At 38.3% G+C, this 15,143-nt stretch overlaps 1 protein-coding gene across 1 annotated transcript in view; it reads left to right on the top strand.

Moving 5' to 3' along the window:
• The first annotated feature begins 2,028 nt into the window (after positions 1–2,028).
• LOC149178100 (uncharacterized) overlaps positions 2,029–15,143 on the top strand; it is a 37,380-nt gene continuing 24,265 nt past the window's right edge. The window contains exon 1 of the mRNA XM_089421982.1: positions 2,029–2,218. Within this exon, the coding sequence (XP_089278108.1) occupies positions 2,029–2,218 (190 nt within the window). The remainder of the gene's footprint in view (positions 2,219–15,143) is intronic.

Here is a 15,143-nt window from a genome sequence, read left to right as displayed (position 1 = left end):
TGTTTCTGTCAAGTTTACACTTGACCAAGTCTCTCCTTAGCTCCTCTTGCTTAAGAGCCGCCCACATCTCATCCCAATTTGGCAAGGTCGCCCTGTCAAGGATACTCTAGACAAAGACTCGCCAATCTTCGAAAACATAATTAGGGCAAGTCTTACCATCTTGAACCCTTGAGGTGTAGACCCCACAACTGCTAACTCATCTCGGGTCTCTTGAAGCTTCGTGAGGAACGGATCAATGCGTTCCCCCTTCTGCATCTGTATGGATCTCATCTTCTGCTCTAGGTACGTCTTCCGCTGCTCGAAAGATCCCTGATACAACGTAGACAACGCATCCCACATCTCCTTAGCAGTCCCTCTGCTAACGATGTGACGGACTACATGATCCTTCACTTTGTCGAGGATCATTCTCTTTGTCTTCTCCATTTCTCCTCTGTACTTGAGCAGATTTGGATCCGCGAGCACAACCATCACGTTGTTGACGTAGGATCTGAGAAAACGTTCATCTATAATGCACGACATCCTTGCCTTCCAGATTACATATTTGGATGCCCTATCCAACCTGTCCTGATCTCTCAGTCCACTGGTTGCCATCTCCGCTAATTAGAAAGTCGAGTGACCTCCTCTCTCCTTTGTGTTGTTGCTGGGCTAGCCTATGCACTCCCTGCTGGATTCCGTAGATTTGTTGCCCCTTGCTGCTGCTCAGCTGATGAGAATTCAGACTTCTTGGCTGGAAGTCCTCTGTGGAAGAATTCCCTCAACTGTGTCTCTCTCTTCCATTTGAAGTCTTTCTGCTTAGCAATTGCTTGCAGAAAATTGTGTCCCACCATAAAAACCCCTCTTCATTGAATCCTTTGTTGCATTGCTCCCTTTGTCGTTGATATATTTCGATCTAGAAATCTTACCTCTTTGTCGACTCACTCAGAGAGAGATTTACTACGAAAATCTAGCCCTCTTGTCCTGAACTGCGCAAAACATCTGTGGATTCAAATTACTTCCTCTGTAGGAATTTCGAATTCCCTGCTTCCTTCAGTGCTGGGTCTTTCAGCTCTGTTCTTCTTGCTTCACCTATAGCTCTGATAACATGTGAAAATTCAAGAAACCACCCGAATCACTGCTGCAACAAACTGATATTGCTTCCACTTGTTAATCCATGCAAGTTATTTACGGTGTTCTACTATAAATATCGAAGTAAATACAATTGCAACCTGCACCATTTAAATTTATAATCAAAAACAAGAAACTGAACAGGAAATAGATACAACACAATGCCATTGTTATTTCTAGACAAACGTCCCTGGTAAAACCCAATGCGGGTAAACCGATGCAACAGCTCTGAGGGTTTTATTATTATGCAATAGTAAATATGGGTACAATTCGTTGGAAGCTTGCCTGGCTATTCGATACAGAGAGAAACTGGACAAAACAAATAGTGAGATGATCTCACCCTGTCACTAGAAGAATTTGACCTTGATCAACGACTAAGATTAAAACCGACTTGATCCTCGTCTCTTAGAAGCTTCTTACCCTTATCTTTATTAATCGTCATTAATATTTTTATTTTCCTAAGTTTAGACTTAGGAGCCCATTAAAAATATTAATTATTTTAATAACTCCTCATTCGGGTGGAACTTCTCCAAACGATTTTCGGGTCTTGGACGATCTCATGTATTCTAGCCCCTCCACAAAATTTTGGAGCTAGAGCACATTCGATGCTACCCAAAATCAACCAGACTCATAACACTTGAATATGGTAAATGAAACCAATGCACTCAACATCTTACTTGTGAATACTTATGCCCCCCTAGAGCTTAGGAAAACACGAATCAATGTTGAGCAAGCTGAACCTGTGTTAGCTGTTGAGAATACTGGAAGATTCATGAGCCTGCAGTATTCTGGGAAGAATAAAGATTAACCCCAAACAAGCTCTAGTGTTGAAAATGCATCTCAATCGAAGGATACTTCCCAAGGGAAAGTGCAAAAAAATCGAAGCCAAAACCTAAGAGTAATGAGATTGAGTTGAATGTTGACATGGACAGTGTCTTGGGTAAGGTGACTGTGCCAATTTCCCTTAAAGATATGGCTAAACTTCCTCCCCAAAGGAGGCAAATCAAGAAAGCTCTAGTTCTTGATGATGAACCTGATTACCCACTTGTCATAGTATTAAATTTGCACATTGATAAGAACGAGGGTCTTGATCCTTTCTTGGTATTTCGAGTAAGTAACAATTTTATATTGCATAGTTTTATGCTTGATTTTGGGTTTTGGCAAATGTCATGCCATTGAAAGTATTGCATCAATTGGAGATGGGAATTACTAGGCTATATAAGAATACATGTGGATTTGATTCTAAATCTATATTGTCTATGGTCTTATTAAAGATGTGAAGGTATCTTGGTTAGCTAACAAGGACATTTATGTAATAATGGATATTGTTTTCATTGATGTGCTTAATGCTTGGTGGTGGCTTTTGTCAAGGAAATGGTTTACTCCAATTGGTGGACAACTACAAATGGTTTTATCATATGCCACCATTCCTGAGCTTGATGGAACCCCTTTTTGTTCTCTATAGGGAATCTCAGTTGCCCGAGCATGTTGAAGATCTTGAACCATTCCCTTTCTCGTCGCACAACACTTATAGGACCACTTCTGAAAAGACTACAAATGACAATCTTGATCATGACTTTTCAAATCTTGTGAAACCTCTCGCTTCTCAAGAGGTCTATCAGATTAAAAGAACAAACACAAGACCAACCATTCTTAAGAAGCAACTGGTCTAGAGCGTATAAACTCAAAAAATATGAATATATATATATATATATATATATATATATATATATATATATATATATATATATATATATATATCTATATATATATATATATAATTGAATGATGTTTTGTTTTACAGGCAGGGCCTTGGCTTAAATAAGCCCTTGAGCACCTGTATGGGAAGGGGCATGATCTTTGATCATGCACGAATTACATATTAATTAATTACATAACATTGCCTTCCTCTTGAAAATATGCTTTGTCCTCAATGCATACACAATGATGAGTGTTTTTGGAAAAAAGCTTCTGTCTCCCATGAGGCTTCTTCTTCTGGTAGATTCTCCCACTTGATAAGGTATTCTTTAATTACTCGAGATCGCAACTTCCTTTCCCTAGTGGTAACAATTCCTTTTGGTTCTAAGATGAACTTGCCTTCATCATCTAATATCAGAAGCGTTGTTTGAGTTGATTAGTGTTTTCCCAATGCCTTTTTAAGACAAGATACATGGAAAACGTTGTGGACTCTACTTTTGTTTGTAAGGCTTAAGCTGTATGGTACTTGGTTGATCTTTTTGTTAATTTGATATGGTCCATAAAACTTTGGTGCCAATTTTTTTTTCCTTATTGTTTTAGGGATAATTGCTTGTAACGCTGAAGTTTAACAAATACCCATTCTCCAACTACAAATTCTCTCTATGTTCCGTGTCGGTCGACCCACTGCTTCATGCGATTTCTTGCAATATTTAGATTTTCTTTTGATGTTTGAAAAACTTTTTGGGTTTCTTCTAATTGCTCGTTTACTGCTGGAACTTGTCTCGGAAATGGCCAAATCCTTCCATTTGGGAGGTTCATATCCGTACATAGCTTGATATGGGGTCATCTTTGGGGAAGTGTGATAAGTTGAATTATACCACCATTCAACGAGATGTAACCACTGTGCCCACTTATTTTGCTTGTCTGCTGCATATCAACGAAGGTAAGCTTCTAATTTCTCAGTGATTTCTTTTGTTGAATCTAATTTCTTCATTCCTATGAAGCGTGCATACTTTGTGACTCTGTCTACTACTACAAGAATTTTATCTTTCCCCTTTGACATGGGTAATTCTTCAATAAAATCCATCGATATTTCTTCCCATTTTTGGTTTGGGATATTAAAGGGTGGAGCAACCCTTGGGTCCTAATGTTCTCACTTTTATTTTGTTGACATTGATCACATTCTCCTACATATTTTTGAATATCACTATTCATTTCCTTCCAAAAGAATGACTGGCGTGCATTCCTACATATTTGGCTGACAGTGAATCATGCGACTCTTTGATAACGTTGGCTTTAAATTTGGAATTTGAGCCCAGATGAATTCTTCCCTTGTACCATAGAATATCGTTTTTCCATTCAAATTTTGAATTCCGCGGAAGGTTATTAATTATAGCCTTGACTACATCTGCGTTGCTCCTTCGCGGTAACTGCATGGGCTTGAGTGGAGCTCTCTGAGGCTCTGTGTCAGCTCTTATGCCCATTGTGTCAGCTTTCCTAGTAGTTCCGGTAGTTCAGGCTCTCTACGTGGAACACAACTTTTTGTCACTGTGCTGGCCCCTTTTGGCTCTGCCTCAAGGCTGCGTGGGCCCAGACTGGCCCAACGTCAACTCTCCTAGCTACTGTGCTGCCTCCACAAGCTTCTCTCTGCCTCTCTGTCAGTATTCTTGAACTATCCCTGCCCCTCAGCTGCAAGATCTCCCTACTCAATTTCCCTCTTGAGAACTTTGTACCTTAGAAAATTGATTTCCTCAATCTCTCTGTGTTTTCTCCAACTGATCCCAAGCCTTCCTTTATACTTTTCCTGTTGAGATATCAACGGTTGTGATCTAATCTCTAATCAACGACTAAGATTAAATTAGACTTGATCCTCGTCTCTTAGAAGCTTATCACCCATATTTTCATTAATACCCATTAATATTTTAATTTTCCTAAGTTTAGACTTAAGCAACCCATTAAAAATATTAATTATTTTAATAAAATACAATCCGTGTGGAATTTCACCAAACGATTTCTGGGTCTTGGAGATCTCATGTGTTCTAGCCCCTCCACAAAATTTCGGAGCTAGAGCACATCTGATGCTACCTAGAAATCAACACGTGTTTCATCCTTTCCCCACATGTAGGATGCTTATTCCCTACGATCGACGGTTGACATGTCAGTGCAATGTGATTCATCCTTTCCCCACGAATAGTATCCTTGCTATGGTTGGCATGCATGTAGGAAGTGGTGTATCCTTTTCTTACTCTTGGTGATTTGTATGCACTTAGGATGTGGTTCATCCTTTCCCTACGTATGGTTATGACATGTCTTTGTAGGATGTGGTTCATCCTTTCCCTACGTGTGATTATGAATTGTGTTTGTAGAATGTGGTTTCTCCTTTCCCTACCAGTGGTTGTGAGCAAGATTTGATATATTCTTTCCCTTTTGATGTTCTTGCGTCATCCTACCCATGTAGTAGTGGACGCATGGGAAGTGCCTCTCATCTGACCAATGAGTTGGAAAAGTGGTTTGGGACCATAGCACTAACGATGGATGCATCGTGCATTGCTTTACTCCCTATGTTTAAGATGAATAACGTTTATCAAACTTGATCACTTGGGATCAAGTTTGTTTGTGGTTTTACATCTAGGTATGTGTACTAACTTTAGTCATTGGAGAGTGGCAAAAGTCTTGTGACTCACTCTCGATAAATTCTTCTTCATTATCTTTATCAGTGTTCAACAGAGTTGGGACGAGATGCAGAGATGGCACATAATGAGAAGATGTCATGTTAATGAATGGATTGTCAGGTGGAAATCTCCCTAGTTGAGAGGGAGTGTTAAAATTGGAAACCAGGTCCAAATTCCACTGTAGACAGGTCTTTTGAAGAAGATAATTATGACATTGAATTCCCCTTTTCGAGAGGACCAAAATCGACCTAAAGATCGTCAAATTTGGATAAGGAGAAGTGGGTTTTTGAATTTATGTTTTCTCACATGTAAATTATCAAGGTCGGCTTCACCTCTATGTCGGCTCATCAAGCCCAAACGGTTACATCTATTGGCACCCATCAAATTGTATATATAGAGGTGCCTTCTCCCTCATTTTACACACATCAACATGCTTGAATATGTGATTGAGGCCTTGAAGGAGGTCGAAGGATTGTTTGGTTGTGTGTTCTCTTCTGTCATAGGGTCGAGTCTTATGAGAGACAACTGCAGTACTTAAAGGGTAATTTTGGGCACCGTTGAAGTTTGATGTGTCTCCTTTAGGAGGCCGAATAGGAGCAACAAGCAACCACTGTGATTGAGTGCCGCTGTAGGTGTATATCAAGTGTTATATTGAGGCCGAGCTTCATACCTGTTATCACCTGTCGCCTACACCTACTTACAAGTTAGTGAGAAAAGCCTTCAACCCCACAAGGTTTGGTCGGTGGCAAGGAATTCAGAGAAGGGGCTGTAAAACTAATCCCGACTCTCTCTGTTTGAACTATCTCATAAGTTAGCTAAGGGGCGCGGGCCCTAATGAAAAGTTAAGTTAAAAGATGTGAGTTTCTAGGAGAGTGTCATAGTGAAAATGGATTACTTTTAAGGATTTATGAGCAAATATGATGTGAGCAAATTGAAATAACAATGCCAATCATTAACATGAGAAAAACCATAAAATCAATGCCTTATAAGGAATTTTCTCAACAATTTGCTCAAAGTAAAATGTAATGCTCTCAAAAGAGAAAGCAAAGTAACCCTCAAATGTAAAAGAATTGTTAGCACAAGATATGTAAGATACAAAATGCTTTTGAGATAATCAACTTTATGAATCAAAATCTATGAAACATATCTTGCCAAACCCAAAAATTAGTAATTAACTTCGAAATGTAAAAGAAAGGAAGTGCTAAACCAAGGCATCAATATGCAATTAGACTTGAAGCATGAAAATAAAGTACTTGTTTGAAAGGATTACAATACAGGCTTTTGGAATATCTTTGCATATGAAAACTCAAACCCTCAAGAGACAAGTAAAGTAAATGTAATGGAAAATGCTCTTGGTTAATTTTATCAATTGTCTCTACAACAAGATTACAATTTAACTCTTCAATTCTTAGACCTCTTTTGTGCTGTTGTTGGATGGCTTATTCATCATGACATCTTTGCAGAGTTGAAGCAGTCATCTGCACCTTAATATCTCTAAGGCCTTCATAGGTGTCAAGGGTCCTTTGATATTTTTCTTCCTTTGTCAGAGTTGTCGTGCCTTTTTTCGTGAGATGTCTTTAATGGATCTTGTCAGATAGTGATTCTTTATGACCATGGTGTTGTTCACATGCTTGATCTTTCATTTGCTTCTTCTTGAATTGTTTACATAACAACCTTGTACTTCCTCATGAGAGCACTTTCTTCATCACTTGCTTCTTGGACTAGTCAACGTTTCTTCTTCACTTGCTTCTTAATTAGCAATCTTATACTCCTTAAGAAAGTATTTTTTCTTCACTTGCTTCTTGGACTAGTCAACAACATTATACTCCTTATGTGAGAATTTCTTTTTGTTGACCTTTATTAGATGTAGTACATGCTCTTGACTATGTCTTCGGTGAAAGAGATCCTTTTGTACTTGATCATGTTTTTAGAACTATACCCATGACTCAATAACATATATGATGACATGACTTAAACTTTGATGCATACATACCTCATCTTGATTTTTCCTTTATCATCTCGACTTCGTTTGATGGTTCTTTTTTATTGGTGTAGCCTTTCTTGGTTCATCTTTTCTTGCCTGCATATCATCCTTCCTTGTATTTCGTGAATGGAATTCCCATTGACACATTTGCTCTTATTTATGAATCTTCTTTTGAAGATTCTTGTGATAGGATCTTGAAGATCCTCATCCTGCAAATGTTTCATCCTTTTGATGATGGAGGACTTCCATGATTTTTTAATCATGATCAATTAGTCTTTTATCATGGATGATGTCCTATAATAGGTATGCTCCTTCTATATGATTATTTTGAGCTATGTTTACACCATGCTCCTACATTCAAGAGAGAGAGGCAGTGAATCATGCAAATTCCTTGACGTAGAGGCTGACGCAGGGCCCAAAGGGCCACGCAGAACCAGCGCAAAGGGAGAGAGAGGAGTTCGAAATCTGTAGAGGAATTCGATTTTCAGAAGTTGGGCGTCGGAGGTAGAGCACATTTGATGGTACCCAAAAATCAACATGTGTTTCATCCTTTCCCCTCATGTAGGATGCTTATTCCCTACGTTCGACGGTTGACATGTTAGTGCGATGCGATTCATCCTTTCCCCACGAATAGTATCATTCCTATGGTTGGCATGCATGTAGGCAGTGGTGTATCCTTTTCTTACTCTCGTGATTTGTATGCGCTTAGGATGTGGTTCATCCTTTCCCTACGTATGGTTATGACATGGCTTTGTAGGATGTGGTTCATCCTTTCCCTACGTGTGATTATGAATTGTGTTTGTAGGATGTGGTTTCTCCTTTCCCTACCAGTGGTTGTGAGCAAGATTTGATATATTCTTTCCCTATTGATGTTCTTGCATCTTCCTACCAATGTAGTCATGGACGCATGGGAAGTGTCTCTCATTTGACCAATGAGTTGGAAAAGTGGTTTGGGACCATAGCACTAACGATGTATGCATCGTGCATTTCCGTACTCCCTATGTCTAAGATGAATAATGTTTATCAAACTTGATCACTTATGTGTACTGACTTTAGTCATTGGAGAGTGGCAAAAGTCTTGTGACTCACTCTCGATAAATTCTTCTTCATTATCTTTATCAGTGTTCAGCAAAGTCGGGATGAGATGCAGAGATGGAACATAATGACAAGATGTCATGTTAATGAATGGATTGTTAGGTGGAATTCTCCCTAGTTGAGAGGGAGTGTTAAAATAGGAAACCAGGGCCAAATTCCACTGTAGACAGGTCTTTTGAAGAAGATAATTATGGCATTGAATTCCCCTTTTCGAGAGGACCAAAAATCGACCTAAAGATCGTCGAATTTGAATAAGGAGAAGTGGGTTTTTGAATTTATGTTTTCTCACATGTAAATTATCAAGGTCGGCCTTCACCTCTATGTCGGCTCATCAAGCCCAAATGGTCACATCATATATAGAGGTGCCTTCTCCCTCATTTTACACACATCAACATGCTTGAATATGTGTTTGAGGCCTTGAAGGAGGTCGAAGGATTGTTTGGTTGTGTGTTCTCTTCTGTCATAGGGTCGAGTCTTATGAGAGACAACTGCAATACTTAAAGGGTAATTTTGGGCATCGTTGAAGTCTAATGTGTCTCCTTTAGGAGGTCGAATAGGAGCAACAGGGAACCACTGTGATTGAGTGCTGCTGTAGGCGTATATCAAGTGTTATATTGAGTTCGAGATTCATACCTGTTATCACTTGTCGCCTACACCTACTTACAAGTTAGTGAGAAAAGCCTTCAACTCCACAAGGTTTGGCTGTAAAACTAATCTCGACTCTCTCTGTTTGAACTATCTCATATGTTAGTTAGGGGGCACGGGCCCGAATGAAAAGTTAAGTTAAAATATGTGAGTTTCTAGGAGTGTTATAGTGAAAATGGATTACTTTTAAGGATTTATGAGCAAATATGATGTGAGCAAATTGAAATAACAATGCCAATCATTAACATGAGAAAAACCATAAAATCAGTGCCTTATAAGGAATTTGCTCAAAGTAAAATGAAATGCTCTCAAAAGAGAAAGCAAAGTAACCCTCAAATGTAAACAAGAATTTTTAGCACAAGATATGTAAGATACAAAATGCTTTTGAGATAATCAACTTTTTGAATCAAAACATGTGAAACATATCTTTGCAAAACTCAAACATTAGTAATTAACTTGGAAATGTAAAAGAAGGGAAGTGCTAAACCAAGGCATCAATATGCAATTATACTTGAAGCATGAAAAGAAAGTACTTGTTTGAAAGGATTACAATACTTGCTTTTGGAATATCTTTGCATATGAAAAATCAAAACCTCAAGAGACAATTAAAGTAAATGTAATTAGAAAATGCTTTTGGTTAATTTTTATCAATTATCTGTACAACAAGATTACAATTTAACTCTTCAATTCTTAGACCACTTTTGTGCTTTTGTTGGATGGCTTATTCATCATGACATCTTTGCAGAGTTGAAGCAGTCATCTGCACCTTAATATCTCTAAGGCCTTCATAGGTGTCAAGGGTCCTTTGATATTTTTCTTCCATTGTCAGAGTTGTCATGCCTTCTTTCGTGAGATGTCTTTAATGGATCTTGTCAGATAGTGATTCTTTATGACCATGGTGTTCTTCACATGCTTGATCTCTTTCTTCATTTGCTTCTTCTTGAATTATTTAGATAAAAACCTTGTATTTCCTCATGAGAGCACTTTCTTCATCACCTTCTTGTTGGACTAGTCAACTTTTGTACTTCACTTGCTTCTTAGTAAGCAATCTTATACTCCTTAAGAAAGTATTTTTTCTTCACTTGCTTTTTGGACTACTCAATAACATTATACTCCTTATGTGAGCGTTTCTTTTTGTTGACCTTTATTAGATGTAGTACATGCTCTTGACTATGTCTGCAGTGAAAGAGATCCTTTTGTACTTGATCATGTTTTTAGAACTATACCCATGACTCAATAACATATATGATGACATGACTTAAACTATGATGCATACATACCTCATCTTGATTTTTCCTTGATCATCTCAGCTTCATTTGATGTTCCTTTTTGATTGGTGCAACCTTTCTTGCTTCATCCTTTCTTCCCTGCATATCATCCTTCCTTGTATTCCGTGAATGGAATTCCCATTGATACATGTGCTCTTATTTATGAATCTTCTTTTGATGATGGAGGCCTTCCATGATTTTTTAATCATGATCAATTAGCCTTTTATCATGGATGATGTCCTATAATAGGTATGCTCCTTCTATATGATTATTTTGAGCTATGTTTACACCATGCTTCTACATTCTAGAAGATATTTTTAACCATGCATTTTGTTTTATTTCTACATGCTCTTATACTACTCAAAACTTTGAAAGAAGATTTTAAGTAAAGAAGTAGACTTAGTCATAGTAGAGATCTGGATGATCTTCCTTCTTCTGCGTATTGTCGTCTTCTTTCACCTCTTGAGTTATATGAGCTTCTTCCCTTTTTCTTTTGTTGTTGTTGTCCCTCTTAAGTTTAGGACAATTACTTTTGTAGTGTCCATATTCTTGGCATCCAAAGCATTGGACTTTGGACATATCTCTATTGTTTGTTCTTTGTGGACAAATTTGCCAAATTTTCCCTTTCTCATGGCCATGGTTGCAAATGCTTGCTCCTTTGATCCCACATCATCTTTTGCTTTGAAAATAGTTTCCTCTATCTTACATAGAGACCATAATTCACTTAGTGGGGTAGCTTCCTTCTTGGCCAATATACTTGATGTGAAATTGCCTCAATCCTCATGCAAAGAATTGAGTACTATGATTGTCATTTCTCTGTCAGACATGATTTCTCCCGGCGCTTGAAGTTGATCCCTCATCTCAGAGATCTTCATGAAGTATGGAGCTATTCCATCCTTTGATATCTTCATCTTGTACAAATCATTTCATAGAGATATCACTTCTCCCGTTGTGCTTACCGAGAATAGCTCTATTAGCTTGTCATATATTTCTTTTGATGTTTCAAATTTGGAGACATAAGGAATGAGAGTCTTTGATGGATTCTATTAGAATCCTTTCAGCGCTTGTCTCATCCTTATTGTACTTGGCTAAGGCTTGAGTTTGTTACTTAGCAAAGATAATGATATTCCATTTGATGTGATCTAGAAGTTCATTCTCTTTGAGAAGTAAATCAATCCTCTTCTTCCATGCAAGGAAGTTAGTGGTCCCAACCGTTTTGTTTCTTTCTTTGCAAAAAGACATTGAGGTATATTCAGAAGGGGACATATACTTACTTGATAGATTTTGAGATGTAGTGGACTTGCTTTCTTCTTGAAGACTTGATGGCTTGCCTTCCTTAGATTTTCATGTTATTCAAGTTGCTTTCTTCAAATGGACTTGTTTGATGATGAGATTTACTTGATGACTTGTCTTGTAGTGCTTTTCCTTTTTGAAGATGGTGTAGCTTGATGTAGGTCCTTCTTTGATTTTCTCTTCTTGTAGGTGCCTTTATACAAAAGGCTTCTCCTCTTGCTTTGTAGTCTTCTTGTAGTCCTTTCTTGTTCTTGATGTGATTGAGACTTCTTGACTTGATGCTTCAACCTTGTAGTTGACCTTGAGATGTTCTTCCTTGATGAGTCACCTTATGAGTGTTCTTGAGATGCCCTTTCCTTGATGTGTCACCTTAGCTCTGATACCATGTTGAAGAATCAAAGGTAGTTATGTATTGTAGGATTCTTCTAGAATTGATAACTTGATCTTCTTCTTCTTCTTATTAGTGTGTGTGTTTACTTCATCAAATGGCTACCAAAACACAAGAAACAAGAACACATGATGTTGGCTCTATGCCAGGGCAAAACCTCTTTCTTAGAGAGGAAAACCCTTTCGTAAATTTCTCTTATTGAAGATTCTATTGATCAATGCCAAGCAGTAGACCTTTGACAAAAAGATCCTCCAAGCACAAGTCAAGCCCTTTCAAGATCACTTCCTCTTGCAACACTTCATCCTCCCTCTTCCGACACTTCGTCTTCCTCCTTCCAACACTTTGTTCTTCTTCTTCCGACAACTGTAGAAACCCTAGATTGTATGCCCTAGAGTGATCATTGTCTTTTTTATTCCTTCGCTTGAGATGGAGCCTTTCTAACTTAAGAAGATGAACTTGTCATCTCCCAACCGGGCCTTCTTTTGTTCACAAAGATTGCAGACTTAGAGCAGCGGTAATTCAACCCTAATTCTTCGCACGTGTGAGGGGATAACTTCACAAAAACTATGTTAGATTCCTTCTTCTTCCTTCGCTTGTGTAGGCTTCTTTCTCGCTTGAATGAGAGGCCTTATAGGCACTCTTTTCTAGCCCAAATACTTCTCCTTTATGATTGCAATACGAGAGCTTGATATGACAACATCATAGCCTTCTTGCCTTTGCACGTGTGGTGACTGCAATTAGCCCTAGAACAGTTACCAAAAACTCGCTTTACTTCCTTCTTCGCTGCACTTGGAGACCTGTTTCCTTGACTTCTTCGTACCCTTTACTTGTCCTCTTTCTGCCTGATTTCAGAGATGATATGATTATACTTTGAGGAGGTTGAATGGTTCCTTATATAGGAGCGTGTCTCCTTCTTTTAGGCCCTTCTTTTAGGCTGACATGAAGACTTGAAGCCAAGTTGCTCTATATAATTCGAATTGCCTCTTTTGATGGTGCCAACGCTTGGAGGAGGTTTATGAATTTGCTTGGAGGTCTTCTTATGACTCTAATACATATTATTACATAGTGTAACAAGCCCATAAGGGTCTTTAATAAATGCATTGACTCTTTGACTTCCTAGAAGCACTTAAATATGTGCTTGACCTAATCAATGAGCAAGAAACTCATTGTTATAAATAGCAAAAATAATATTTCCTTTTCTTTACAAGTACAAAGATCGGAATTACATTTATGAAGACCGAACCTAGTTACAGTTTCTTCATCAACTTGAAGGGTTCAAGATGAGTCATCGATTGGAGTTAGATAGTGGCCATTGGTTGCTCAATGTGAGATTATAAGAGAAAATTGATGGGGTGCTTGGAAATCACATTCGAGACAAAATTGCAATGATAGCAAGGGCATAGTGATAGTGTGAAAGACACTAGAAGCGGGGTTTCAAAAAAGAATTTGAGGAGAGAATTGCCAGAGAAATTCTTCACCGAGATTCCATTATTTCCAGAAGAGAAAGGAGGCCAAATTGTTTTGCAAAGAGAAGGCTAAATGAGGCAGCGCGTGAAGCTAGTTCAACCAGTGCGATTAGCTAAAGGCTTGATTGAGTAGCCAAATTGATCCAATGAGTTACTAGCCTAGGAACACTAGGGCAAAGTTTGATCTCAGAGCTAGGGCTTCGGATATCTCACAATCCCACTGTCAAAATTTCTTCAAATTTGGAGAAGACCTTGAGGACACACCAGTGCAGTAGAGGTTAGGAGATCGAACTTTTTCCATGGCTACTTTGTTAGGAAAATGATGGCGAAGGTGGCCCAACATGGCTAGACCTAGAAAGAGGGGGCGAAAGTTGAAGAAAAGGAGGTTTTAAGGTGATAACCTTATGGCGGTTTGTGCCTAATTCCTTTGGGGATATGGAGTCATGAAGAATTATGAGAAAGGATCTCGTTTCTAGCTCAAGGAGTCTATAAGGGAAACTTCGTTCAACGTTAGGGAAAAAAAGAGAGTGATCTTAAAGCATTTATACTTTGTTTGCAAGTGAAGTGACTTATCAAGATAAATCTAATCTCTAGGAAAATTCTTTCAACAAACATGGCCCATACATAGAGATATGCTATATAGAAACATAATGCCACAATGAAGCAGCGAATGCATGCAACAATTAGCCCTAAAATAACGAAAATCCCATGATCAATATATGTGACAAAGTAAAAGAAAATAACATCAAAATCATACTTACATGTGAGAGAATATATCCAACCATCAAAACATTTGCCAATAAAGAAGTTGCAAGATAAGAAAATGCAATCCAAACATCGAAATTCATCCATGCCCCAATTCATCCACCATGAAGGAAATGCGAAGTTGTCGAGAGAGAGAATGATCCAATCCAAGTGATGATACAAAATGAATTCATGTCAGTCCTATATATACACTTATTAGGAGTCGAATTACCTAATTGGTTCTACATTATCCCCTAGAATAAAATAATGTGGAAAGTAACTAAATTTGGTGACAAGCCCACTAAACTAGCTCATAAATAAAATAGGGCATCTTGGCCCTATTTCAGAGAATTTCAGAGAAGAATTTATATTATCACAGTCTGAAGAAAAAGGATGTGAAGTAAAGCGAGGTTCTAAACTCTAGTTTTTGTATATGTTTTAGGGTAATCTTGCCATCATAGGTGTAAAGGACGAAGAGAAGGCTGTCACAGTTGTGAAGAACTAAATTATGTCTGTTATTCAAAGTCTGTTGCAACAGTGAGGACGAAATTTTTGCAGTAGTAGGGAGTTGAAGTGGAAGAAGGTAGAAAGTTAATATATTGCAGTAGTGAAGGCCGAGGAGAGGAAAGTTTGTTGCAACAGTGGTATAATCCTTCTAAGGGGTTGAAGTGGAAGAAGGCCTAAAGTCTAAAGCAAGCCAAGGTTGAAGAAGAAGTCAAGAAGGAGGTGTTGATTTGGAGTTGCATCGAATGTGCTCTAAGCTTCAAGTTTTGTAGGAAGGTTTGG

This window comes from Pinus tabuliformis, chromosome 4_1 (genome assembly GCF_031772625.1).
Source record: "Pinus tabuliformis cultivar Carrire ecotype Pingquan chromosome 4_1, CPIR1, whole genome shotgun sequence".
NCBI classification, from domain to species: Eukaryota; Viridiplantae; Streptophyta; class Pinopsida; order Pinales; family Pinaceae; genus Pinus; species Pinus tabuliformis.
The sequence above is the reverse complement of the archived record's forward strand: the minus strand, read 5'-3'. Positions and strand labels throughout refer to the sequence as shown.